Source organism: Pipistrellus kuhlii, unplaced genomic scaffold, assembly GCF_014108245.1.
Source record: "Pipistrellus kuhlii isolate mPipKuh1 unplaced genomic scaffold, mPipKuh1.p scaffold_m20_p_18, whole genome shotgun sequence".
Taxonomy (NCBI): Eukaryota; Metazoa; Chordata; class Mammalia; order Chiroptera; family Vespertilionidae; genus Pipistrellus; species Pipistrellus kuhlii.
Genome location: NW_023425493.1, coordinates 8857535 through 8881077, shown reverse-complemented (window position 1 = coordinate 8881077; position 23543 = coordinate 8857535). Strand labels below are relative to the sequence as shown.

General features: G+C 44.8%; 1 protein-coding gene and 2 long non-coding RNA genes across 3 annotated transcripts in view; 1 reads left to right on the top strand and 2 right to left on the bottom strand.

Moving 5' to 3' along the window:
- The first annotated feature begins 384 nt into the window (after positions 1–384).
- On the top strand, positions 385–17792 carry LOC118721265. Its single transcript, XR_004988671.2, has 3 exons — positions 385–397; positions 6601–6607; positions 14304–17792. It is a non-coding gene; the product is annotated as an uncharacterized LOC118721265 (long non-coding RNA).
- The window catches only part of LOC118721253 (C4b-binding protein alpha chain), a 230715-nt gene continuing 220599 nt past the window's right edge, over positions 13428–23543 (bottom strand). Inside the window, exon 23 of the mRNA XM_045583091.1 lies at positions 13428–14411. Within this exon, the coding sequence (XP_045439047.1) occupies positions 14339–14411 (73 nt within the window). The 3' untranslated portion in view covers positions 13428–14338. The remainder of the gene's footprint in view (positions 14412–23543) is intronic.
- LOC123652542 lies at positions 16526–23538 on the bottom strand. Its single transcript, XR_006741924.1, has 3 exons — positions 23240–23538; positions 22927–22965; positions 16526–16598 (listed from the first exon to the last, which is right to left on the bottom strand). It is a non-coding gene; the product is annotated as an uncharacterized LOC123652542 (long non-coding RNA).

The following is a 23543-nucleotide window of genomic DNA, read 5'->3' as shown; positions in this document are numbered from 1 at the left end:
TGAGCGTCAGACAGCCAGAGGAGATGGGGGGGGGGTGCTGTTAGGAGATGGGAAATCTAACTTAAACACAGTTTGCAAATCGTATTCTCAGGCAGATGCTCAAGGCAGCATGAAACGCAGCTCCGTGCTTGCGTTAAAGCAGTGGTCAGCAAACTGCGGCTCGCGAGCCACATGCGGCTCCTTGGCCCCTTGAGTGTCGGTTTTCGGCTCTCCAGAGAAATCTCAGTCGTCGTACTGTTGATATCCGGCTCTGTGGACTAACGAGTTTGCCGACCACTACGTTAGAGGATTACCACTTGCCACAGGTTTAGGAGGCTGGCTTTTAACCAGAGGTTAAGTAAGATGGCTGGTGGGGTGACCCTCACGTGTGGCCCTGTGGGGCCCGCGTCCTTCCTGAGTAGGGCACTAGGAAGGGGTGGCCTGGCCCAGGTGGAAGCAGGAAGTTTTCCTGAGAGGGGAGATCTGCAGGGCCCTGGAGGGTGGGGGGGGGTGTGGGGAGGGGGTGTGGACAGGAGTCACCTCTGTGCATGCCAGAGCCTCCCGGCACAGGGCGTGAGATGCTGTCAGAAAACATCCCGCACATGGCGTCCTGTTTCCCCAGGGCAGGGCGGTCCTGGCGGAGACAGACACAGGCATGGCCATGCTAGCCATGGCTCTGGTAGCTGGGCACCCGGACCCTGGTTTGCAGGGACTGGCGGGCTGGGACAGTAGAGCTGATGATGCATTTGTGCCGCTGAGTGTGTGGGAAGTGGCGGCCGTGACTCTCACGCTCCCCGAGCATCATCACTGCAGACACCCCGTCAGCCTGCCTCCACGTGGACCTGGTGCCTCCACGTGGACCTGGTGCCGCCACGCGTGGAGCCGCGGGAAGACGTCCTTCCCGGGACAGAGGCCGGGTCCTCCCATCGCGCCCCCCTTTTCTCTTCAGCGAGACCCTCTTCTTCTGGAAGCTGGTTTCACATGGTGGCTTAGATTTTTCCATCTTTGTATCTAGCACCATTTGAAATCAGTGTTTTAGGAGTAAGAATTGCAGCATGGCCAGCTGGCTCCTCCTCCCGCCTCCCCGAGCCGCCTCAAGACAGAAAGAAGCAGCTGGAAAAGCAGAGCAGCCCCCGGGGGGCATGCTGGGTTTGGGGTAACCGTGCATGCGTGTGCAGGGGGTTTGAGCAGGTGCCAGGTGGGGATCCTTGCCCACAGGTAGCCACAGCCCCCTGTCGGCTGGGCCTGTGAGCGGCGATGGGCACTGCTGGGTGGGATACCTGGGTGCCCAGGGAGCGGAGAGGGCTGGGCACCGGGAGAAGCTTCGGCGTCAGCACGGCCCGCCTGCCCCCAGCGCGGGGGACTCGGACCCGCCACCGGCGCCACCGGACCCATCTCTTACACAGGCTGACCGATTTCTCCTGGTGTTCAGAGTCTGTTTTTGTCTAGCACCATTTGAAATCGGTTATGATGTAGGGGGAAGAGCAGCAGCCTTGGAGCCCCATGCCACGTCTGCTCAGCACAGCCTGTGCTTGCCTGGAAGACGGATGGGCGGGGTAGGGGTTGGGGTAAGGGTAAGGGGAGGCGGGAATGCTTTTTGCTACTGACTTCTGTACCTGGGTTTGGGATACTGTCCTGCAGAGGGAGGAGAGGAGTGGTGGGTGTTTAAAAACAGATGGCTGGCTTCTCGGAGGTCCTAGTTGCCTTTTGCTGGGCTGTAGGAATGCTGTATAAATGCTGCACACGGGTTGCTTGTTGACATATCTTTCTGTGAAGGCATGGACTGTCCATGCATCTGAACGTAATAAATATTCTACTGTCTTCCATGTGTCATGTCCTTGTTTTTTGTTTTTTTATTATTATTTTCCACTCACAGTGATGAGAAGCTGGGGCCTGAAAAGTTCATTTCCTATGCAGATCCTACCTGCCTCATCTTAAAGCGTACCAGTGGGGGGCAGCAGACACACAGTAAAAAACGAAGCCCAGCCCCAGCCGGTTTGGCTCAGTGGATAGAGAGCATCGACCTGTGGTCTGAAGGGTCGCTGGTTCGATTCTGGTCAAGGGCACATGCCCGGGTTGTGGGCTCAATCGCCAGTGGGGGGCGTGCAGGAGGCAGCTGATCCAGGATTCTCTCTCTCATCACTGATGGTTCTGTCTCACTCTCCCTTTCCCTTCCTCTGGGAAATCAATAAAAAAAATATTTAAGCAAACAAAGCCCATTAAGGCCAAAGTGGCGTTCTGGGAGCCAGGAAGCAAGAGGAGAGAGAAGATGACCCAGATGCGGAGCACCTGGAGCTGCTCTGACGGGGAAGCCCACCTGGGTCCCAGGGGCCCCTCCCCATCCCGGCAGGCAGCGCTCCTGCCCGCGGCCCCTGGTCAAGTGGAGCCGCCTGCTGAGCCCCGGGCAGTGGGAGCGAGCAGGAGGGGCTTCGTTCCTCTCCAGGGCAGGGCAAGGAGCCCATAGAGGGGTTCGGAAGTTAGGGGGAGTTGACAGAACAGGGGCCGAGGCCTGGGGGAGAGGGGTGGTGGTCAGGGTGCGGGGCCGCGGGCCCTTGCTGGAGCTGTTTGCATGGAAGCTGTGCTGGGCCTGCAGTTGTCTCCCTCCGAGCCAGTGGCTCTCGGTGAGCGGTGGCAACTCAACCAGGCGGCATGGATGTGGCGATTCCTGCCGGGACGGCGGCTCCAGAGCTAGTTCGTGCTGCTGATGGAAGATTCCACGTTCTGACCCCCAGGATGTGGTGGTGGGAAGAGGTAAGACCCCCCCCCCCCATACACACACACACACACACACACACACACACAATGGTTTTATTCACTTCTCTGCAGAGGTAGTTGCTAAGTGCTTGCGTCAGTTGTAACAAATTGAACAATGCTTCATGTACTGTGTCCCAAGCTCCAACCTAGGTACTGAAAAACAACAACAAAACAAAACAAAACAAAAAAAGACATGGATTCTGCCGACAGGTTGCTCTGATTCCGGTCCCCAGATGACTAAGGACTAGGAGTTAAAATTAGCAGGACGCTGCTTTGGGCCACATCTCGAGTCTCACTTTCAAGGCCATGCCATGCACTTGAAAACGCTTGGCTGGCCCGGAGGTCCGCTCAGCTGAGCTGTACCGTCGGGCTGCCCGTAGGGGTGTAAGCGGGAAGGTGCGTTGGATGGAAGGCTCACTCGGGCCTCCTGCAGGCTGAACTGGCAACAGTTCCCACCTGTGGCAATAAAGGCTGAGGTGTTCCCAATAAGCCCAAGACACAAATCTGAACACAATTGTGGTGAAATCACGTGTTAAGTCTCCAGCCTGGTAATCTCTCACGTGAGGTGTGGGTCCAGGCCTCACTGAGAAGCCGGCATATAGTTCGGGAGGAGCAGGGGTAGTGGGGGGCAAAGGGGCGGGGAAGACTAGTGTGTCCATGTATTGGGGAGCTTAAGAGTTTCCCTTGAACACAAGAAAAGCTGTATTTGGGGTTTATTCTCTGGAGACAGCTCCTCCCCACCTTCTGATCAGTTCCACCCAAGGAGCCTGCACAGAGCGATGCTTAGCCGCCACCCTTACAGGTGCTGCCTTAGCTCTCCCAGCGCTGGGACCTGGCATTGCTTTCTGCTGCTGGTTTCAAACGCCTCCCTGGTGATGCTAATGCGAGGCCAGGCTGGCAACCACTCGTCTGACCACCTGTGCCGGTGGTTCTCAGTGAGTGGTGGCAGCTCAACCAGGTGGGCATGGGTATGGCCATTCCCGCCGGGAATCACAGTGTGTTCTGAGGACACCGGAGTGCAGTGACCCTTACTGAGAGTCACCGTGACCGTGAGGAAGAGGAGGCAGTAGCATCTCTCTCTCCCTCCCTCCCTCCCTCCCTCCCTCCCTCCCTCTCTCTCTCTCTCTCTCTCTCTCTCTCTCTCTCTCTCTCTCTCTCTCTCTCTCTCTCTCTTTCTCTCTCTCTCTCTCGTTCCTTACCAGCATTGGGGGCTGGTCTCCTGTGGCTACGGTAACAAGTCACAGCAGACTGGGAGGCTCAGTGTCTTCCGGCCTCTAGGAAAAATGGTACAGCCTGGGTAGCTGGTAAATAACAGAAATGCAGTCCTCACAGTTCAGGAGGCTGGGGAGCCCAAGATCCAGGCCCTGGCAGTGTGGGCATCTAGTGAGAGCCAGCTTCGTGGCTCATGGACAGTGCCTTCTAGCGGTAAATTCATGTGGCGGAGGATTGAGGGCCTTTCATAGGTTCCTAATCCCGTTCATGAAGCTCGTGCCCTCTGACCCAGTAACCTCCCAGTGGCCCCGACTCCTACTGCCATCCCCTTGGGGGTTAGGGTTTAACACAGGAATTTTGGAGGAACACAGACATGCACACAGTGCCTCAAAGCAACACACATTTTTTTCGTTCTGGAGGTTGTAAGTCTGAAATCAGTTTCATTTGGTGGAAAGCAAGTTATTGGTAAGGACGGGGAGAGGATCAGTTTCCTGGCCGTTTCCAGCTTCTGGAGCTGCAATTGTTGCTTTTTGGCTCCTGACTCCACCCTCCAGATCTGGCAGCATTTTGCTTGAGAGGTCACACTGCCTGGTGCTGTAGTCACATCTCCCTCTGCCTTCCTCTTAGAGCAGCGGTTCTCAACCTTCCTAATGCCGCGACCCTTTAATACAGTTCCCCGTGTTGTGGTGACCCCCATGGGTCACCATAAAATTATTTTCGTTGCTACTTCATCACTGTGATTGTGCTACTGTTATGAATCATAACGTAAACATCTGTGTTTTCCGATGGTCTTAGGCGGCCCCTGTGAAAGGGTCGTTCGACCCCCAAAGGGGTCAAGACCCACAGGTTGAGAACCGCTGTCTTAGAAGGAGACTGTGATCACATCTAGGGCCCCACCTCAATAATCCGAGGTAACCTCCCACCCAAGGCCTCATCGGAGAAAACCCTTTGCCATCTGGTGACATCACAGGTCCCAGGCACAGCATGGCGGTAACCCGCTCTCTGTGGGGCCACGATCCAAACAACCACAAACTGCAGACAGTGGGACTCACAGGGATGCAAACACTGGGCCCCACCTGAGACCCATTGGAGTCAGCATCTGCATTTTACCAAGATCAGCCTGAGACTCACCTACACACTGCACTGTGAGAAGCAGGTTCGATGGCACCTTATCCAAAGAGTCTCTCATAGTGGAGTCCCATGTCGATGGCACATTGAAGGAGTATTTTTCTAGGAGCCTTTTCTGGTGGCGGGAGGTGATCAGAGACCAATCCTTTCCTTAAACACCATCAGTAAGTGCTCAGCTCAATGGCAGTCTGGTCCCCAAAAACACGCAAGAGAAGCAACAAGCCCGGAGTCCCAGGAGAGCAGAGCTGTTGCTTGTTTCCGGTATTTGGCACAAGGCTGGCCACTGCAACATATAATAATTCCATTTTTTAAAAGCTACGCAAAAGTAACAACCACACCCTAACTGGTTTGGCTCAGTGGATAGAGCATTGGCCTGGGACTGAAAGGTCCCGGGTTCGATTCCGGTCCAGGGCATGTACGTTGGTTGCGGGCACATCCCCAGTAGGGGGTGTGCAGGAGGCAGCTGATGTTTCTCTCTCATCGATGGTTCTAACTCTCTATCTCTCTCCCTTTCTCTGTAAAAAAATCAATAAAATTTTTTTTTTTGAAAAAAGTAACAACCACAAGTGGCTCCTCCTGCGAACGTGGGGGTTACTGCCCGCTGCTGGTTTTCTGGGTCAGGTCAGAATCAGGGTGGGGTCACTTCCTCGGTGCGATCTATGCTAGGGTCATTTGTTCCCTTCCTGCCGGTATGTAAATGAGAGGGAAGGGAAAGGGCTTTACTGCCCCCAAACCCCAGTGTTGTACTTCCCCCGTATTAAGCAATAAAGGACAGGGTATAGACACTTAAAGATGTTGATTTCACAGAAGGAAAGCAGAAAAGAGCTAGTTAATGCTAGACCCCAAAGGAGAGTATAAAGGGCCTCTGGTAATTAGTGACTGAAACATCTGAATGAAGAGTTTGTAGGGCGCCCAGCTGGTGTGGCTCAGAGGTTGAGTGTAGGCCCATTCACCAGGAGATCACAGTTCCCTTCTCGGTCAGGGCACATGCCAGGCTTACGGTTTGATTCTCAGTGGATACTGGGTTGAGGTTTGATTCTCTGTGTGTGTGTGTGTGTGTGTGTAGAAGGCAGCCTATCAATGTTTCTTCCTCTCTCTGAAATCAATAAAAAACATTTTTTTAAAAAAATTGAAGGCCTGAGGAAGAGATTGTCCAATACTCTTAACTGTCCAGACGGGGGCAGCAGTGTAATGATTTTCAAAAATAGCTTTTTTTTTTTTTTTTTTTTTTCTCAGTGTAACCTTTCATGGATGAGACTGGAAATGATGAAAGTAATGTAGGTTAGGGGGAAAGATTCAAGTACACTCAATTTTGCATGATTTCAGGAAGTCAGTACACTAGGTTAAATCCTGTTTAAAAAAACCCACATTCTTAAAATATGTAAAAAAAAAATTCATTCTGAGTTACAATATTTAGTAATGCTGTTGGGCATTACTAAATTTCAGAATACAAGTTCCTTAAACCTAACATCTCCTTTAACAATGCAAATTCAAATTCCTCCTCTCCCACTTTTTTTTTTTTTTTAGCATTTTAGTAGACTTTTATTGTTAGTCACCTAGAATATTCTTCCTGTATATTTTATACCAATATACAAGTATAAAAAGTAATAATTGAACAAAATGCTTTATTTATAGTCAAGCTAATTTTCCTCCAGTGCTGGTATTAGAAAGATTGCTTCTTGTATTTTTTTAACCACAGATAACCTTGTTTGGTTAGGCAGGCAATAAGACCTTGATTCAAGTCTTAGGCATTTCTGATTTCTTTCATAAGCTGACAACTCAAGTTTCTTAAGTAAATATAAGCCTTTACCTCCTATAAGTTTCCATGAAGAAATGGCCTGTGGATGAGAGTCACGAATGCAGAGGTTTTCCACCTTAGCTGCCTATTAGAAGCGCTTGGGGAGCTTTAAAAAAAAAATCCCTCTGCCCAGGGCACAGAGCAGATCAATTGTGCTGGGAAACGCTGGGTGGGAGCTCTGCCAGGGATTGCAGCCATGGCTGAGTCCCAGGGAGCCTGATCTCAGAGGTTCAGCAATCTGACTTAATGCCAAGAATAAGATGAAAGGTGAAACAGAGGGCCGGAGACCAGGAGACCAGGACACAGGCTTTACTGGAGGAGAAGACCCCTGCGGGCTGCCTTCCAGGGTGAATACGCCTTTTGAGTGGAGGAAAAGGAAGGAACGAGGTTTAGGTCACTCAGCACAAGCTGATTGGTGGTTTCATGTAAGGCACATGATTAGGGACCAAGGGACTTAGGAATCGGGGGCTTAGGGTATTTTGGCAGGTGCTGATTGGCGGTTCAATGTACAGTCCATATAAGGTGCCTGGTTAGGTGCTCAGGAATGTCTGTGCTGCAGGTACAGGTTACGTCATACTCCGTCCATCAGTAGGGAGCATCTATCATTCCAGGCTTTTGATAATATTTTTTTAAAAAAAATTGAGAGTCTGGGCAAGGTCAGGGGGTGAAGGTCCATCTTCTGTAACTGCTTCCAGCTGAGAGGGGGTGTCATTAGGGGCGTCTACCCAGGGTCTTAAGGATTCTGGTGTTAGGTTCTGAGTTCAGTACCAGATAGATCTCTCCCACCTTCTAGTTGGCGAACACCTGCATTCTGTTCTGTAAAAGACTAGTGAAACAATTCATGAGACAGGTGCCAAAGAGCAAAATTAAGAGTATAGATAACAGTGGGCCTAATAGTGGGAGGAGCCATGGGGTATGGGAGCAAAAAACAGGTGGTGTTTTCCATGCTGGAGGAGGGATGCAGCAGCATGATTTCCCCAAGAGACTGGTTGGTGAAGTCTTGAGAGCGATCCTGTTGAGTCATTTAGGAGGTAAAAACTGGTCCTGAGGCTGCCACAGCATCACTTGTCTGGTTTTGCTGCTTTTCTGCGCCTGGAGCTGAAAGATAACTGAGACCTAGATGTTAGCTTTTAGGGGGAAAAGGGTAGGGGCCTCAGTTGCCTCATTAGTGATATGAAAGGGGAGAATAGGTTACCCTGGGAGTGAGGTTCTTATTTTCCCAGTTTTTGCTCCTTGCTGGGCATCCACATGTTTCTTGTAGGTCCTGAGACAGGGTTTCAAAATAGGTAGAGCAGTGGTTAAGCTCCCTGTGGCAGTTCCAACTCCTGCTTGATGCTGAGGGTTAGGAGGAGAGGGATGATCTGGACTTCTCTTTTGTGTCAGATATGATGAATACGGGGACAGGTAAAGACTGATTATTGGGGCTGCATCTACACTGGGTGAGAGATAGATGAGTGTACAGGTTCCTGTCCAGCTGATGGGGAGACAGATGTATGTTTTTTTCCCCAAGGAGGAAAAGAAAAAAATCCCTGATCATGGAGACAGGCTGATAGGTGTAAGGAGAAGAGGTGGGCTAACAGGTATGAGATTCCTTTTTCTAGTTCTGCATTCCAAGCTGAGAGAGTGGTCACCATGGCACTACCAGGAAGTGATTGAGATGAGTGATTGAGACTGTATTGCAGTGAAAGTGGGAAGGAAAAGGAAGGAAAGGAGTAGTGGAAGCTGGGGACCTGGATGGCTGAGTAAGAGGTTAGACACTGTGAATATTCTGGTTTAGCTTAAGAAGTATCCAGCAACCTTGTCCTGTCAGGCTCGGAGGCTGAAGCCTCACTTTCTTGCTGAAAGTTCGTTCGTTCTTCCTACATTTCTCTGTTCCATCTCATCACATGCACAACCTTCACAAAAACCTTCACAATTTCAATTAGCCTTCAAACCTTCCTTCTAAGTCCTTCAAAAATGCATAACCATGCCTCAGACCTTCTATTAAGTATTTCTAAAAGGCGGGGGGGACGGGAGGGAACAGGCTCCGCAGCCTGTTCCCAGGCTAGCCAGGCCTCTTGCCTCTTGAATCCCAAATGGCTGCATTCTTCCTAGAGATAATGATCATAGAGGAGATCAGGAGATGGGGCATTTTACAGTCCAAGGAATGGCTCGGCCTTGTGGATTGTGAGAGTGACACTGAGGTAGGTGACTGTGGTTTGGGACAACTGGGTTTTATGAGGGGATGCAGGGTAGCCCTGGCTGGGCACAGAGGCAGAATGAGAAAAGAGTGAATGGGGGAATTTAGTAAGATGCAGTATAGACATGAGTTGGCTAATGGCTGTGAGACCGATCTGTCAACCCCCATAATAGAGACTGAGGAGGGGACCAGGGTCCCAGTGAAATCAGAGAGGGCAGATTAAGTGGCCCCAGTGTCCATTAAAAAGGAGATCGGCTTACCTGCCACCACAGTCGTTCCCCGAGGCTCTGTCCTGGTGATGTAAGCCTGTGGGGCCCTGTCAGGGCCTGGGCAGCTTCTTCGGTGGCCAATCCCAGGAGGTCTGGGAGCTCCAAACTGGATACAGAGGGCAGCCATGCTGGACTGGCTGAGGCCAGACCCAGAGGAGCCAGACTAAGTCTGATTTCCAGTGGCCTTCCCTCCGCACCTTGGGCAGGACCCAGGCGGGGGTCTCGGGTTTGAGCAGGACTTGGCTCAGTGTCCTTCCTGGCTGCATGTGAAGCTGGGCCCGGAGGAGGCTTAGCCCCTGACTTACCCGCCGTTGGACTGGCACTTGGTTTGGGTTTATGAGAGCGGTGGCTAGGAACTGGAAGGCCTCCTACTGGGCCTCAGCTTTGGCCTGATCTCGCCTTTGATTTTGGATTTGGGTCTCCTTGTCTCTATCATTAAAGACCTTAAATGTCAGTTTAACAAGGTCTTTTTGAGGTGTTTGTGGCTCTGCATCTATTTTTGAAGTTGCGGGGTATGTTGGGGAAGTAAAGGTGGGTCAGGTCAGTGGAAAAAGAAACCTGAGATGCCTCTCAACCTGTGAGGCTGGACATAGAGAATGGAATGTGGACTCAGACCACGCCCTCAGTTCCTGCTGCTTCCCTCAGGGGTAGAGTGGACACGGGAATAGAAGCAGCTGATGAGGAAGGCAGTCTTTGGGCCTGAGAATGGGTGTTCAATGGGAAAGGCTGTTTTGGAGCTCAGGATCTCAGGATTTGAGCCCTCAGGGACTGGGGAGAAGGCAGCTGCTGGTTAAGAGGGTCTGAAGAGAAAGAGCCTAAGCGTTTTTCAATTTGAGAAAGATCAGAGAGTGAGAAAGGAAATGGCCAGCCACCTGTGAATTCGTTTGCTGGAGGACACAGGAGCGGAGATTAGGCGGAGAGCACAGGGGAAGGCGGGCGCTTAGAATCCTCAGAGGTAGAAATGCCCAATCCTGCCTCCCATAATGAGTGAGGGACCAGCAGGGGCTATGCAAGTCAGTGGGCGAGACCAGTGTGTGTTAAGGAAAAAAAAAAAAAAAAAAAAAAAAAAATTAACTGTACTCCTGGAGTCGGCCGGCGCTGACCTGGGAAAAAGAGTGCTTAGTCAGAGAGGGACAGGTTTAGGGTTGTAAGGAGGTGGTGGGAGTGAGACACATGGAGAGAGATGATCCACCGGGTTGAAAGAGAAGACAGAGAAAGGGTTTTGAGAGGGCAAAGAGGGCTTCCAGAGGAGGATCTGATGGGTGGAACATGAGGAGTAAAGTGAGTGTGGGGGGGGGGGGGGCGCGCGGAGAGGAAGGATGGGTGGGGAGGGGAAGCCTGTTCATAGGAATCTCTGAGGCTTCCTTGTCCGGTGACAAAAATTATCTAGATCTCGGAGGATATTGGAATCAAATGTGCTGTTTTAAATGAGCTTTTTTGGTTTGATGTAGCCAGAAAGACCAAGGGTTGAGAGATGGCGAGGAGACACCCTAAGGGTGTGCTTCGAGGGGGTTCGGATTGAGAGGTCCCCCTGACCGGAGGGAAGGGCCACCGAGAAGTTGGGGGAGTAAGAAGCGTCCTTCTTTCCCCCCAGCCAACTTGTAGAAAGAAAGAAACGAGAGAAGGTTCCAAGGTCGTCACCCCGAGACCTTTCCTGTAGAGTAGACCAGTTTCAGGGCCAGGTACCTGGGCTTTCATAGAACGTAGAATGTAGAACGTGTAGCCGAATAGATGGGAAAACTGAGGCCCTTCCAGGTCAAGGGAACGGGGGTGGAGGGTGCAGGAGGGGGATCAGGAAGATCCCTGAAGCCTATGAGTTAGAAGGAAGTGATGAGATTCCCACATGTCCTGGTTTTTGGCACCAATATGAAAGATGAAACAGAGGGCCGGAGACCAGGATACCAGGACACAGGATATAGGTGGTTCAATATAAGGTGCCTGGTTAGGTGCTCAAGAATGTCTGTGCTGCAGTTACAGATTACATCATACTTTGTCCATAAGCTTGGGGAAAGGAGGATCTATCATAAGAGTTTTTGCATAAATAAGAAAACATCTTCATAGTTACACAAATCAAACTTTATAAATTTTATTGTTGGACTTGGGAGTATGGCTCCTAGCAGACAGTGTCTATGGATGCTCAGATGTGGTTGCCTCATCTGGGTAATAGGACTTCTGGGCAGAAATCGGGAGAAGCTTCGGCCGATGGGCATGAGGCGCTGGCCCTGGAAGATGCTCAGGATTTGACAGGACCACAGGCCCCTCAGGCACCAGTGAAGGAGGAATCCAGCACAGGGCAGATGGCACAGCTTGACCACCAGGGTGTTGCTCAGAGAAATGCAGCAGAAAGAAGAGCCTTGGGGAGAAAACTTGGGATTTAATTGTAGGAAGTCTTGGAGCATCATGCTGAGGAACTTGGGACTTCTGCTGTAGGTGTCATGGACACCTGTGAGCAGGAGAGGCAGGTGATGGGCTGGAAGTGGAGAAGCCCGGATGTATGTCAGGGTGTGAGATGGGAGGAGCAGGAGTCATGACTGCGAGAATGGAAAGGTTAGAGAAGGTGGGAACCCATTAGAAACTTACTCTGATTTCAAATCAGGGACCCTGGAAATGAGCACACCGACACAAAACGAACTTCACCCTACTTTTTATTTTATCAGATCGTAAGGACAAATTTTACAGAAAAAAAAACACACACACACACACAAAAAAACCCTCCATTCATGGGGCTTCCCATTTCAATGCAAATACATCCTTCCAGTTTTAGGAAACATTTCATTCAAATATATTTCCTTCTCTGTCATTTAAACAAATTTTTTACAGAAAACTTGTTTCCCCATATATTTCAGTAACAGAATTTGACAACACATTTATGTGTATATATATATCATATATATTAAATTGAAAGAGAGTAAACTTGAAGCACTATTATAAAAGTTAAATTTGAGCATCATCACAATCTTTGGTTGAAAAATGTCCCTCACGAGAGATTAGAGAGAGAAGGAACACTTTATAGAGTAAAATAGTATTTAGTCTGGTCCACTCCGATTTCCCAAACATGTCCCTCTCAGGGAAACATTTCTTCAGCCCAATTTGTGCTACTAAAAATAAAAATGTAAAAAAGAGAAAGAACTCCCTTTAGGAATAAATGAGAGCTGCAGCCCCTCCTCTCTGCGCATGGCTCATTGGAGAGAGACCCTGCCAGGCCTGAGGACTCTGAGAGGGAGGATCTGGTTTACCTGAGCTCCGTGATTTTTCTTCCCTGCAGAGGACCAACGTCCAACACAGAGTTTGGTTTCCTTTTCTGAAATAGGTGGCTAACGTTTACTCTGCCTTTCAGCAGGTGAGGTGAGACCCACACAAAGACTAATTCTGATGCAACTTAATTCTGATGCAACTTGGAATAATCTGATGGATTTACTCCCTACAAAACTGCCTCCTGGCAGATGACTTAAGTGAGATAGCTTTTTATTCAAGTCAGGAGAGAAACCCCCCTAGGCCAGAATTCAGAGCCCATTCTATGCCTCTTAAAGAGGGGAATTCTCCCCAGAAAGGCCAGTGTTCACTTTGTACCAAGCTGGCATTCCTGTTAGCACCCTCTATCTTTTCACAGAAGCGAGCACCTGAGCCTAAATTGTTATTAATTTTTGGACTGGTTTGTTACTGTTAGAAAAGGCGGAGAACAAATGCCAGACATTAACTTCATGGCTTCTCTAAATCACCAGAAGTTAAAATATATTTTGAAAAATAGAAATTTACCCCATCCCCTGTAATATTACTTTCCAATGGTATTCTTAGGTAAGGAGGTCAAGCTTACTCGGTTTTCAGTGATATTGTTTTTAATTTTTAAGGGCTTAAGTAGTATACACATATTTGTACAGACTTTTTATAATAAACTATAATACATATAATTGAGTTGTTGAAAGAATAAGTCATAAAAGTTGGTATTCACATTAGAAAAGAACATTGCAAAATCATATTCTTTATAGATGAAATGTCTCATCTCGAATTATACTTCCCAAAATATACAGATTTTATAAAAAAACATCATTGCCCTACCACAATCCTACCACGCACACTGTGTTGAATTGCACTATGAATGCAAGTTTTCTTTAAGGGAAAACAGCCAGATGTTCATCCCCAAGTTCACACCCATTTCAGAGGGGTCCAAGGAGAGTAACTATGTTTAAGCAGCATTGGGATGTTAGCATTATGCCTGCACAATTGCATTCACGACAGTGAAATAAACCAGAGAACGCCTTTGTAGATCTTTCCCCCTTGTAGTTTGATATGTAACGTTACTGAAGTTTAAGGTGTACAGCATGACTTGATAATGTGTTTATTATGAAATGGGCAAATTTCAGTTAATATCAACTCACATAAGTTACCAAAAAACTTTTTTTTGTGATCAGAATTTTTAAGATCTTTTCTTTTAGGAACCTGCAATATGCAATAAAGTATTACTAGTTACAGTCACCATGCTGTATGTTACGCTCCAATACATGCTTATAACTAAGTTTGAACCTTGTGACTACTACCTTCATCCAATTCTCTCACCCCACCACCCACAAATCTGATTTCTTCTTTGATGAGTTATTTTAAATAGATTCTACATATAAGGGAGATCAAACAGTATTTGTCTCTCCATATGTATGACTTACTTCACTTAGCAAACTGTCCTGAAGGCCAATACACGCTGCAAATAGCAGCATTTCCTTTTTTATGACTGAATAGTGTTTCACTGTACATGCAGACATCTCCTGTATCCACCGAGCAGGTGTGGGACACTTCAGATTGTTTCCTTGTCTTCGTTATTGTAAATAATGCTGCTACAAAGAGGGAGGGGCAGGTTATCTCGCCCACATAGTGCTTTCCGTTTACTCAGATAAATTCCCGTAAGATCATAGGTGGCTCCAGTTCTGACAGTTGAGGGCTATTTTGCATAGTAGTCATACGAATTTAAATGTGGGTCTTGACATTTGAAAAGAAAAAGATGCAGTGGTGGAGCTTCTGGAAAGCCAATCAGAGTATCTGCTGTGCTGGAGTGCTTGATTTATTCTGGTATGTGCTGTAGGCCGCAGTGCCTTCTGTTTCCCTAAAGGCAAGAGAAAGAGGTAGCATCAGAGACAAACCTAATTTTAAGTACGGAAGTTAAATTCAGAAGCCTACTTAGAAAATGGACAATTCAACTGCAGAACCCCCTCTTCTATCCCTGTATTATTGACTCCATGCAAACAAGAATTAGAGCAGCTGCACGTAAAGTACTTGGTAAATATCTCATAAATTATATTGAGGGCCAATGGGAAAGACAGGAGAAACGTGTTCTCCTAATATAGCAGTTTTCAGGTCTACCTCTGAGATGAAACTTTTAAAAAGGTGACAATTCCAACTGCATTCCTGTTCAATAATGCCTTCTACCCATATTGTCGAGGAAACCACGGGTCCCCATAAGAGATGTTCCTACAGAACAGAAGTTGCCATCACAATATTATTGTAGCAATAGACATCTGCCAGAAAGCTGCTATTCTAGCCCAGCGTGAATCATTGGGGTAATTTTAAATTTTCTAGAAGCCACATTCAAAAGGTAAAAGAAAACAGGAAAATCGATTTTAATATGTATTTACTTAACCCAATACGATGAAAATATTAACGTTTGCCACGATTTTACATTTTGTGTGCTAACTCGGGAATCTGGTGTGCACCTGACACTTCCAGCACATCTTGCTTTGGACTAGCCACTTTTGAAGTCCACAGTAGGATTACTAACTATTAAAATGGAACTGTTAACTATTAATAACCAAGTATCACACTGGAAAATGCAGCCGTGGTCCCTGCCTCAGTGACTGCACCACAGCAGACAGACCAAAGCTAAGATGCCCGGGCAGTGAGTCACAGTTTGTTCCACAGCGGGCACTTCAGGGGCGCCTCCCCAGGGCAAGAGCTCCAGGCTGGTTTGCACACGTGACTCTTTCTCTTGGTGGGAGGCCCCCTCTGTGAACACCACTGTCACAGGACTGCCCTTGGGACAGAGCAAGGTCCTGAGGACTGTTGTGAGGAGGGAGGCAATGGGTAGGCCTGCCTGCCACTGAATTCTCCAACTCCACTTCTATTTTCTGTGTTTAAAAGTCAATTCGTTTCATTTTCTGTAAGCTTCTTTAAAAATAATTTGAAATATAATTACAATATGTGAAAAGATAAAAAGAATTCACAAATGTCTAAAAAACACTTGATATAACAACAGTGAAGCTACTTGAAGATAAAAATCTGAAACCCAATTACTAATCAGTTACTTTGCCCTTCATTCAATTAATTTCAACTGTTTACAGAGGCCGTGAAGCTCAGGACAGTTGGAAAAGGACAGTCCTGGTTGGCTTAGCCTCAAAGGAATCCTGAGATCAGGAAGACAGGAGTGCTGGGAGGCACAGCTGCCCGTCTAACTGGGATGTGACTCCCCTTTGCCTGGGGATCAGACACCATTTTGCTTTTACCAAGTTGCCCTCCCCACTGGGTAGAGTCTGCCCCAAGTTCCAGGGCCTTACATTACAGGTGTTGAATACACACCTCCCTCTCCCCCTGTTAAGTGGAGACACGTTCTGCCACAAACAGGGACACCTGCAGTTCATGTCATTCAGACAACGGTGGACGGGGTTCATAGGGCTTAAGGCAATACAAATGAAAACATTCCAAAATCTGATTTTTTAATTGCTTTCTCTTTCCTATACTAAAACTATTCTGGTTAAGAGAGAGACAAATGCCTTCAGGGAGTCAATATTTGTAAGCTAGAACTGAACACACTTGCAAAATTAAGTAAAGTGTATTCTGATTTCTGTAAAAGAAAACTTTCCCTGCACTCAACATGAACAAATTCTATGATTATTTCCCATTGGGCTAAAAAAGTCCTCATTTATGGACATACAGCTGCTACAGGGGAGAGGAAGCAGTCTGATAAAAGGACAAGGGACCATTACTCTACTGAGCCCACCTCAAACCAAAGCCTGCCAGTCCACACCACTTTGCATTAAAACTGGAATGGCATTAAATCGGTAATTTAGCAATGGAGACTGAAGTCTCGGTGTCCTCGTTAATGTTTACTGTCATCACATCTTAGCTGAGGTTATTGACATCTACATATTCACTCAACATTTTTCAAAAGAAAGGACATCTAAACAGACACACAGTTAACAGATACCTTATGATGATAAAAGCAAACCTTTCTCTCATCTCTTCTTCTCATAGAGAAATAAATTTTACTTCTTTGTGGCTCTCACCAGTTAGGTAGGTGCTGAACAGAGGAAGGGAAAAGGGCTGAATAAAATAGGGGTAACAAATCAAAAGGAAGAGTGGCATAATAAAGGGGGTAAAATCAATGGCGGGCAGAGTCGAAGGAAAGCTGTCAATTAGCTCCAGACATTATGACTTCTCTGATTCTTTGGAACTGGAAAGAGGAATGTGGTACCAGCAGCTAATCTAAGTTAGAACCTTAAGATCCTGGCGTGAATAATGCAAACTCCTTCACAGGGCAACACAGTGGAGAGGAGAAAGGGCCTTGGGCCCTAGCACCTTGGGCTCTGAGGGAACACGCAGTGCACATATTAAATGCATGCAGTAGTGTCTCAGAAACCTGTTGTATGACAAGCTGCACATCTGCAGATGCATCCTGACTTTTGCATGGAGGGAAGACCTCTCCCATTTTCCTGGGATGGGTCTCAATCTCATAGAGGTGCTCTCCCCACTAACTACAAAATCTTTGTTTATTAGTTTTCTATTTACAATATTTGACGAGTTTGTTGCATGCTCCAGAATTTGAGACCCAACTAGAAAAATGTCCATGTTCATTTGATCCCTCTGCTGTTGTGTTGTCTCAGGTCACTATTCTGCCAAGCACCTGCCCGGGCCACTACATACAGTTAATCCCCCAAACCCTGTGACATTCATGTAAGCAGGCGGCTTAAAAAAATCACACAGCTACTGCACCAGGCATTATTAACCTAATGTTAAAAACAGGTTTACATTATAACAAGTCATTAAATATTTTTAAGGAAGCAAAAAACGATTTAGTCACATTAATTGAAATACATAAATTGTGCAGAGGATTCTAATGAACATGGCAAGCTCGTACTTATCCTGGAATGATATAACTAGAACAAAGAAAACCATGCATCAGTGAGAAAAGTATTCACTGCAAATAAGGGGAAGTAGGACTGTAAACAAACGGCAGCTGGTTTCTGGAAGCACACAGTCAAGCCACACACAACGGGATGGCGGCAGTAGCGAAGGACAGGTCAAGGGCTGTGCACTCCCAGACTGGAATGTGCGAGAATCAGCTGAGAACGGAAACTGGACAGATAAGGAAGTAGCATGTAGATGGGGCCCATTTCTGACCAGTTTGGGGTCCTATTGTTAGTATTCTTAGCCAGACGCTAAGAAGAAGAAAAATGTACCAGAGTACTTAAATTTTGTGGCCTTTTTATCGCAAAAAGATTTTTTAAAAATATATTTAAATTGATTTCACAGAGAAAGGGAGATGGAATGATAGAAACATCAATGATAGAATCATTGATTGGTTGTCTCCTGCACGCCCCCCGAAAACTGGGGCATGTGCCCTGGCTGGGCATGGAACCATGACCTCCTAATTCATAGGTTGGCATTCAATGACTGAGCCAAACTGGCTGGGCTTCACCATAATTTAAATGATGCTTAATGATCTTAAAAGGACTATTATTCTAATTTGTACTTTGGTTTTTGCTTTATCCTCTTTATTTAGCCAATAGATGAGGGACAGTTTTCTTTTGACAGTCGTTTCCTGGTATGTAATAATTTTTGGTGACATTATCCCATACAGACTATTTCTGGGCTATTTTATTCTATGGTTTAGATATGTTGTTATGCCAGCCCCATACTGTTTATTATTGCTTTGTAGTCTAGTTTGAAATAAGGAAGTATGATACCTTCCACTTTCTTAAGGTTTCATTTGCTTTCAAGGCCTTTTTAATAATTACTAAGCATGTATCTTTCTATTTATTTGCATCCTCTTCAATTTCTTCCAGGGTACAGGTTTTTTACCTCTTTGGTTTATTCCAAGGCATTTTATGCTGTCTGATCCTTCTGATTGTTCATTAGTGTGTAAGAATACCATGGATTTCTGTATATTTGGTCTCCTGTGACTTTACTAAATTCTTTTATTCTATGAATTTTGGTGATTTAGGGTTTTCTATAGATAGTATGTCATCTGTGAATTGTAAGAGTTTTACTTCTATCTAATTTGGATACTTTTAATTTCTTTCCCTTGTTTGATACTATGCTGAATATAAGTGATGATTGCAGATATCCTGTTCTTATTCCTGATTTTAGAGAAAAAGCTTTTAGCTTTTTGTCATTGAATATATTAGCTGTGTGTTTGTCATATGTGGATTTTATTACATTGAGGTATTTTCCTTCTATACCACTTTGTTGAGAGATTTTTTAAAAAAATAAAAGGATGCTTTATCTGTATCTATTGAGATGACATTTTGTTAGTGTGGTGCATCATGCCACTTTATCCCTGAGATAAATACTTTCAATGTATTATTTAATCCAGTTTGCGAATATTTTGTTGAGAATTTTGCCATCTATGTTCAAGGATATTGGTCTATAACTTTCTTTTTTTATAATGTCTTTGTCTAGCTTTGTCTAGATATCAGGGTAATGCTGGCTTTGTAGAATAAGATTCCTAGTGCTCTTTCCTCAAATTTTTGAAATAGTTTAAAAACATTTTTAATTGATTTCAGAGAGGGAAGGGAGAGGGTAAGAGAAACATTAATGGCAGAATCATTGATCAGCTGTCTCTTTTACACCCCCTACTGGGGACCCAAGCATGTGACATTAACTGTAATCGAGCACAGGACCCTTTAGTCCACAGGCCAATGCTCTATCCACTGAGCAAAACTGGCTAGGGTGCAGTTATTACTTCTTTAAATGTTTAGTAGAATTCACCTCTGAAGCCCTCTGATCCTACTGTTTAATTTTAAGAGGTCCATCACTACCTACTACCCCATTTCAATTTCATTGCTACTAACTTATCTGTTTAGATTTTCTGTATCTTCCCGGTTCTGTCTTGGAAGGTTGTATGTGTGCTTTCAGAAATGCATCCATTTCTTCCAGACTGTGGCATTTTTTGGCATATATTTTTTCCACAATATTCCTTAATTATTCTAAGTATTTCTTTGGTGTCATTTGTAACTGTTTTTTGTTTATATATTTCAATGGGTTCTCTTTTTTGCTTGATGAATTTACCTAAAGGTTTGTCAATTTTGACTGTAAGAACCCGTTCTTACATTATTTTTTTTTCCTATTTCGCTTATTTCTGCTCTGACCTTAATTTCTTTAGGTTTTGTTTTTTTTTTAGGTTTTGTTTTTTTCTAGTTCCCGAAGGTGTAAAGTTAAAGTATTTGGAATTTTTCTTGTTTCATGTTGTAGGCCTGTATAGCTATGAACTTCCCACCCAGAACTGCTTTGCTGCATTCCATAAATTTAATTATGTCTTCAACTTCATTCTCAAGACAGCTTTTCACTTTAACTTTCCCATTAATCCATTGATTGTATAGAAGCTGGTATTTAGTCTCGACATATTTGTATTTTTTCAGTTCTCTTCCTGTGAGAGATTTCTAGTTTTATGCTACATTATGCTTCAAAAAGTTGCTTGACATGATTCAATCTTTTTGAATTTATTGCACTTTGTTTGGGGGGTATAATATATGATCTATCTTGAAGCGTATTCTATCTGCACTTGAAAAAAATGTGTAGTTTTCAGTTTTAGATGAACTGTTCTATAAATGTCTATTAACTCAATTGGGTTAATGTGAGACTTAATTTTTTTTAAATAATGTGAGATATTATTTCCTTAATTTTCTGTCTGGATGGTCTGTTCCTTGATGTGAATGCAGGTATTAAAAACCTTCACTATTATTGTATTACTGTGAATTTCTCCCTTTGCAGACACTTAATATTTGCTTTCTATGTTTAGGCACTCCTGTATTGGGAACTCACTGTGCATACTAGACCTGACGTCTGCATCCTTTCCCACGTTAGGAATGTTTTCGGCTGTTACTTGTCCAAATAAAGTTTCTGTACCATTCCCTTTTCTTCTTCTGAGAGCCTTACAATGCAAATGTTAGTACATCTGATGTTGTCCTAGAGATCCCTTAGGCTCTCCTCATTTTTAAAAATATTTTTCTTTTTGCTGTTCTTAGTGGTTGATTTCCACTAGTGTGTCTTACAGGTCAGATTCTTCTGTTTCAGCTAAACTGCTGTTGACCCCTTTATTTATTTGCTTCAGTGGTTGCATTCTTCAGCATACTTTCTCTGTGTTGCAAGTTCTCCCTAAGTTTCTCTAAAGTTTGATAAGCATCCTTATTACTGTCTCTTTAAATTTATCAGGCAAAATATGTCTCTTCATTTGAGAGGTATTCTTTTATGTTTTGTGTCATTTCCTATGTTTGTTAATATCAATTATACAAAATAATGCTCTCCCTGTCTTGACAAAATGGCCAGTGTAGACTTGACCTCTGTGCAGGCTGTGTCGGGGTTGTTGGCTGGGTACTTGGAACCCTGCAGATGCCTACAGGCCTATGGAGATGGAGAGGCTCTAGGTGGGGAGGGCAGGTGTGTGCCCTAGTGATTGTTTCCTCCCTTTGGTTCAGATAATTCTGAAAATGAGAAGCAGCAAACGTGCCAAGTAGGCCCAAGCACTTAGACAGAACTCCCGCCCACTCTTTCGAGGTGTGCAGATATACAGCGGTGCTCACTGGACACTCCAACCTCAGGAATCCCATACTGCTCTTGCAGCTCATCTTCTCTACTAAGTCCCTCTCCTTTCATTATATAAAAAATGATCTTGTGTAGAAGTGAGTAGCTTGTGAGTGCTGGGTAGTGTTGGCAGGCTAGTTAGAGCCAGACAGGCACATAGGGCTCTAGGCTGTCAGGATGGAGGAGCTCCAGTCAGGGATACCTTGTTCATACTGCTTACTCCTTTTATTCGGACCCAAAATGGGCTCCAGGGAGCATGGTTGAGAACACACTGCAGCCATCTTGCTGGTGGGCCAAAGAACCCAGAGAGCGCTCCCCACCGCCTTATCGAGGTGGAGGGCAATGTATACGATGGAGCTTACCTGCACCTCCTCTCAAAGATTCCCTGCGGACTCGGGAGAACCCCTGTGGTTGCCCATTTCTCTACTTGGTCTCCTTTCTTTTGTTCTATGAGCCCTCAGTTGCCTATTGGAAGTTACTGCTCTCTATAGCGGTGCATATTTTGATGAGCTCGTGGGAGTTCAGTGTCCACCTATGCCACATAGTAAGTCCGTAGAAGGGCAATTGTGCTCCTAAATCATCATAAATACAAGTTTACATCAAATCCATTTTGTGCCAGGCTTAAATAGCAATTTGGGATTATCTGTGCCTGGTGTCCTGTTTCCAGTTACCCCTACCAATGGGGAAGAAACTGCATGCATTTTACAGTTCTGCAAAGGAGTTTGTTTCCAAGGCAACCTCAACCAGTTTGCAGGCATGGGGAACACAAAGACACTGATCATTAAACAGTGCTAAGAATATACTATAAGTCTTCAATTTTAAGAAAGAAAGCAAGGCAAAACTAAGTATTATATCAATTATCTTTAAAAAATCTTTAGGGGTCTTTAAAAATCTAATTATCTTAAGCAAGAGAAAAGCAAGAGAAAAATTTGCCTATAAACCTAATTGTATTTTCTCAAATTGGAAGTATATTGGCACATCAATAATAGTCTTCACCCAGGCCCAGTAGCATCATATAGGGCTCATCAGAAGTGGAATTTCAGATCAGTTATGTTACTGAACATTGAATCCGGGGCTATAATGCTCAGATACTTCTTCAGCTTTAAAAGAACCTTTAATTGATAGTTTGATTCAAACTTGTTTAATCAATCTAAGTATTATGAGGTAGTGACGTTTTAAACAAAGGAAAGTGAGGGACAATGCTATATTGCTTTGGAAATTATTTCTACACAAACCTTTTGGAATTGTAAAAGTACTTCCTACTCAGGCTGATATGCATGGGTAATTAAAAAATACTGATACTACTGAAAGGGAAATAGCATGTGTTCTACAAATATAAGATTCAAATGAAGGCATTGCAAGTACTTAAACTCAATGATTAATAGAAGAAAAAATATATATCATAAAATCATGAATATCAAAAGTCTGAAAATTATTGGTTTGAGCATCATTCTGTACACCAAAAAATTGCAGGTTTGATTCCCAGTCAAGGCACATACGAGAGGCAAATGATCGATGTTTCTCTCTCTAAAAATCAAACATACCTTCAGGTGAGAATTTAAAAAAAGTATTGCTTTAATTTCAAAGCTGTTTCCAAAGTAATTGGGAAGAATAGGTACTTTGAAATTTGATTTTTAATTAATCTTGGTCTGTACTCCAGAATTTATTCTTTCATTAAAATTATAAATTATTTCATTAGAAATAAGTTTGTTTAAAAATCCCGTGACCTTAGAAGGATTTATACATTTTCATTTTCTAAGTTTCCCATATTTTTTCATAAATACAAAGACAGATGTAAAGTTAATGAGGTGCCTTATAAAGCTTACCCCTCTCAGCAAGTTTAACCCCATCAGTTTTTCTGCAACCTAGTAAATTAAGAGAACATAAGAGGGAAATCAAATAGTGTTGCTTTTAATTCCTAAGTTTAACTTGTATAAATAACTCCAAATGAAAAAAAAATCAAATTGAATATTTGATTGATGGCATCTACATTGCGTCTTCCAACTACTTAATAAAAAAAAACAAATGGAATGTTTCATAAAAAGGTTCCAGTGAATATACCTGTCAACATTTCCACAGTGAGCAATTTTAAATTTAATCCTGGCCACAAGCCTAATTTGGAATGTAGGGCTTATCTACAGTAGGTAAGGTCCCATCATGGTCCATGATTTGTTGCAGAACTGAAACCCCAAATCACACAGAAATGTTTCTTAACAGACATATAGCTGAAGCAGCTCTACACAGATTTCTCTTGTTACAATGATAGTAAGATAGTAACAGTCACTGTAAATATTTTCAGTAAAGAAATGCAATTCTGATGGCACAGTTATGTAGGCACATTGGGGGGGAAAAAGCATGCAATACAGAGTGTAAACACAAGCTGCACAAAAAGTACGTCAAGAGTGAGCGGCACCAATGTGTTCAAGAAACGTGCGTTACATTA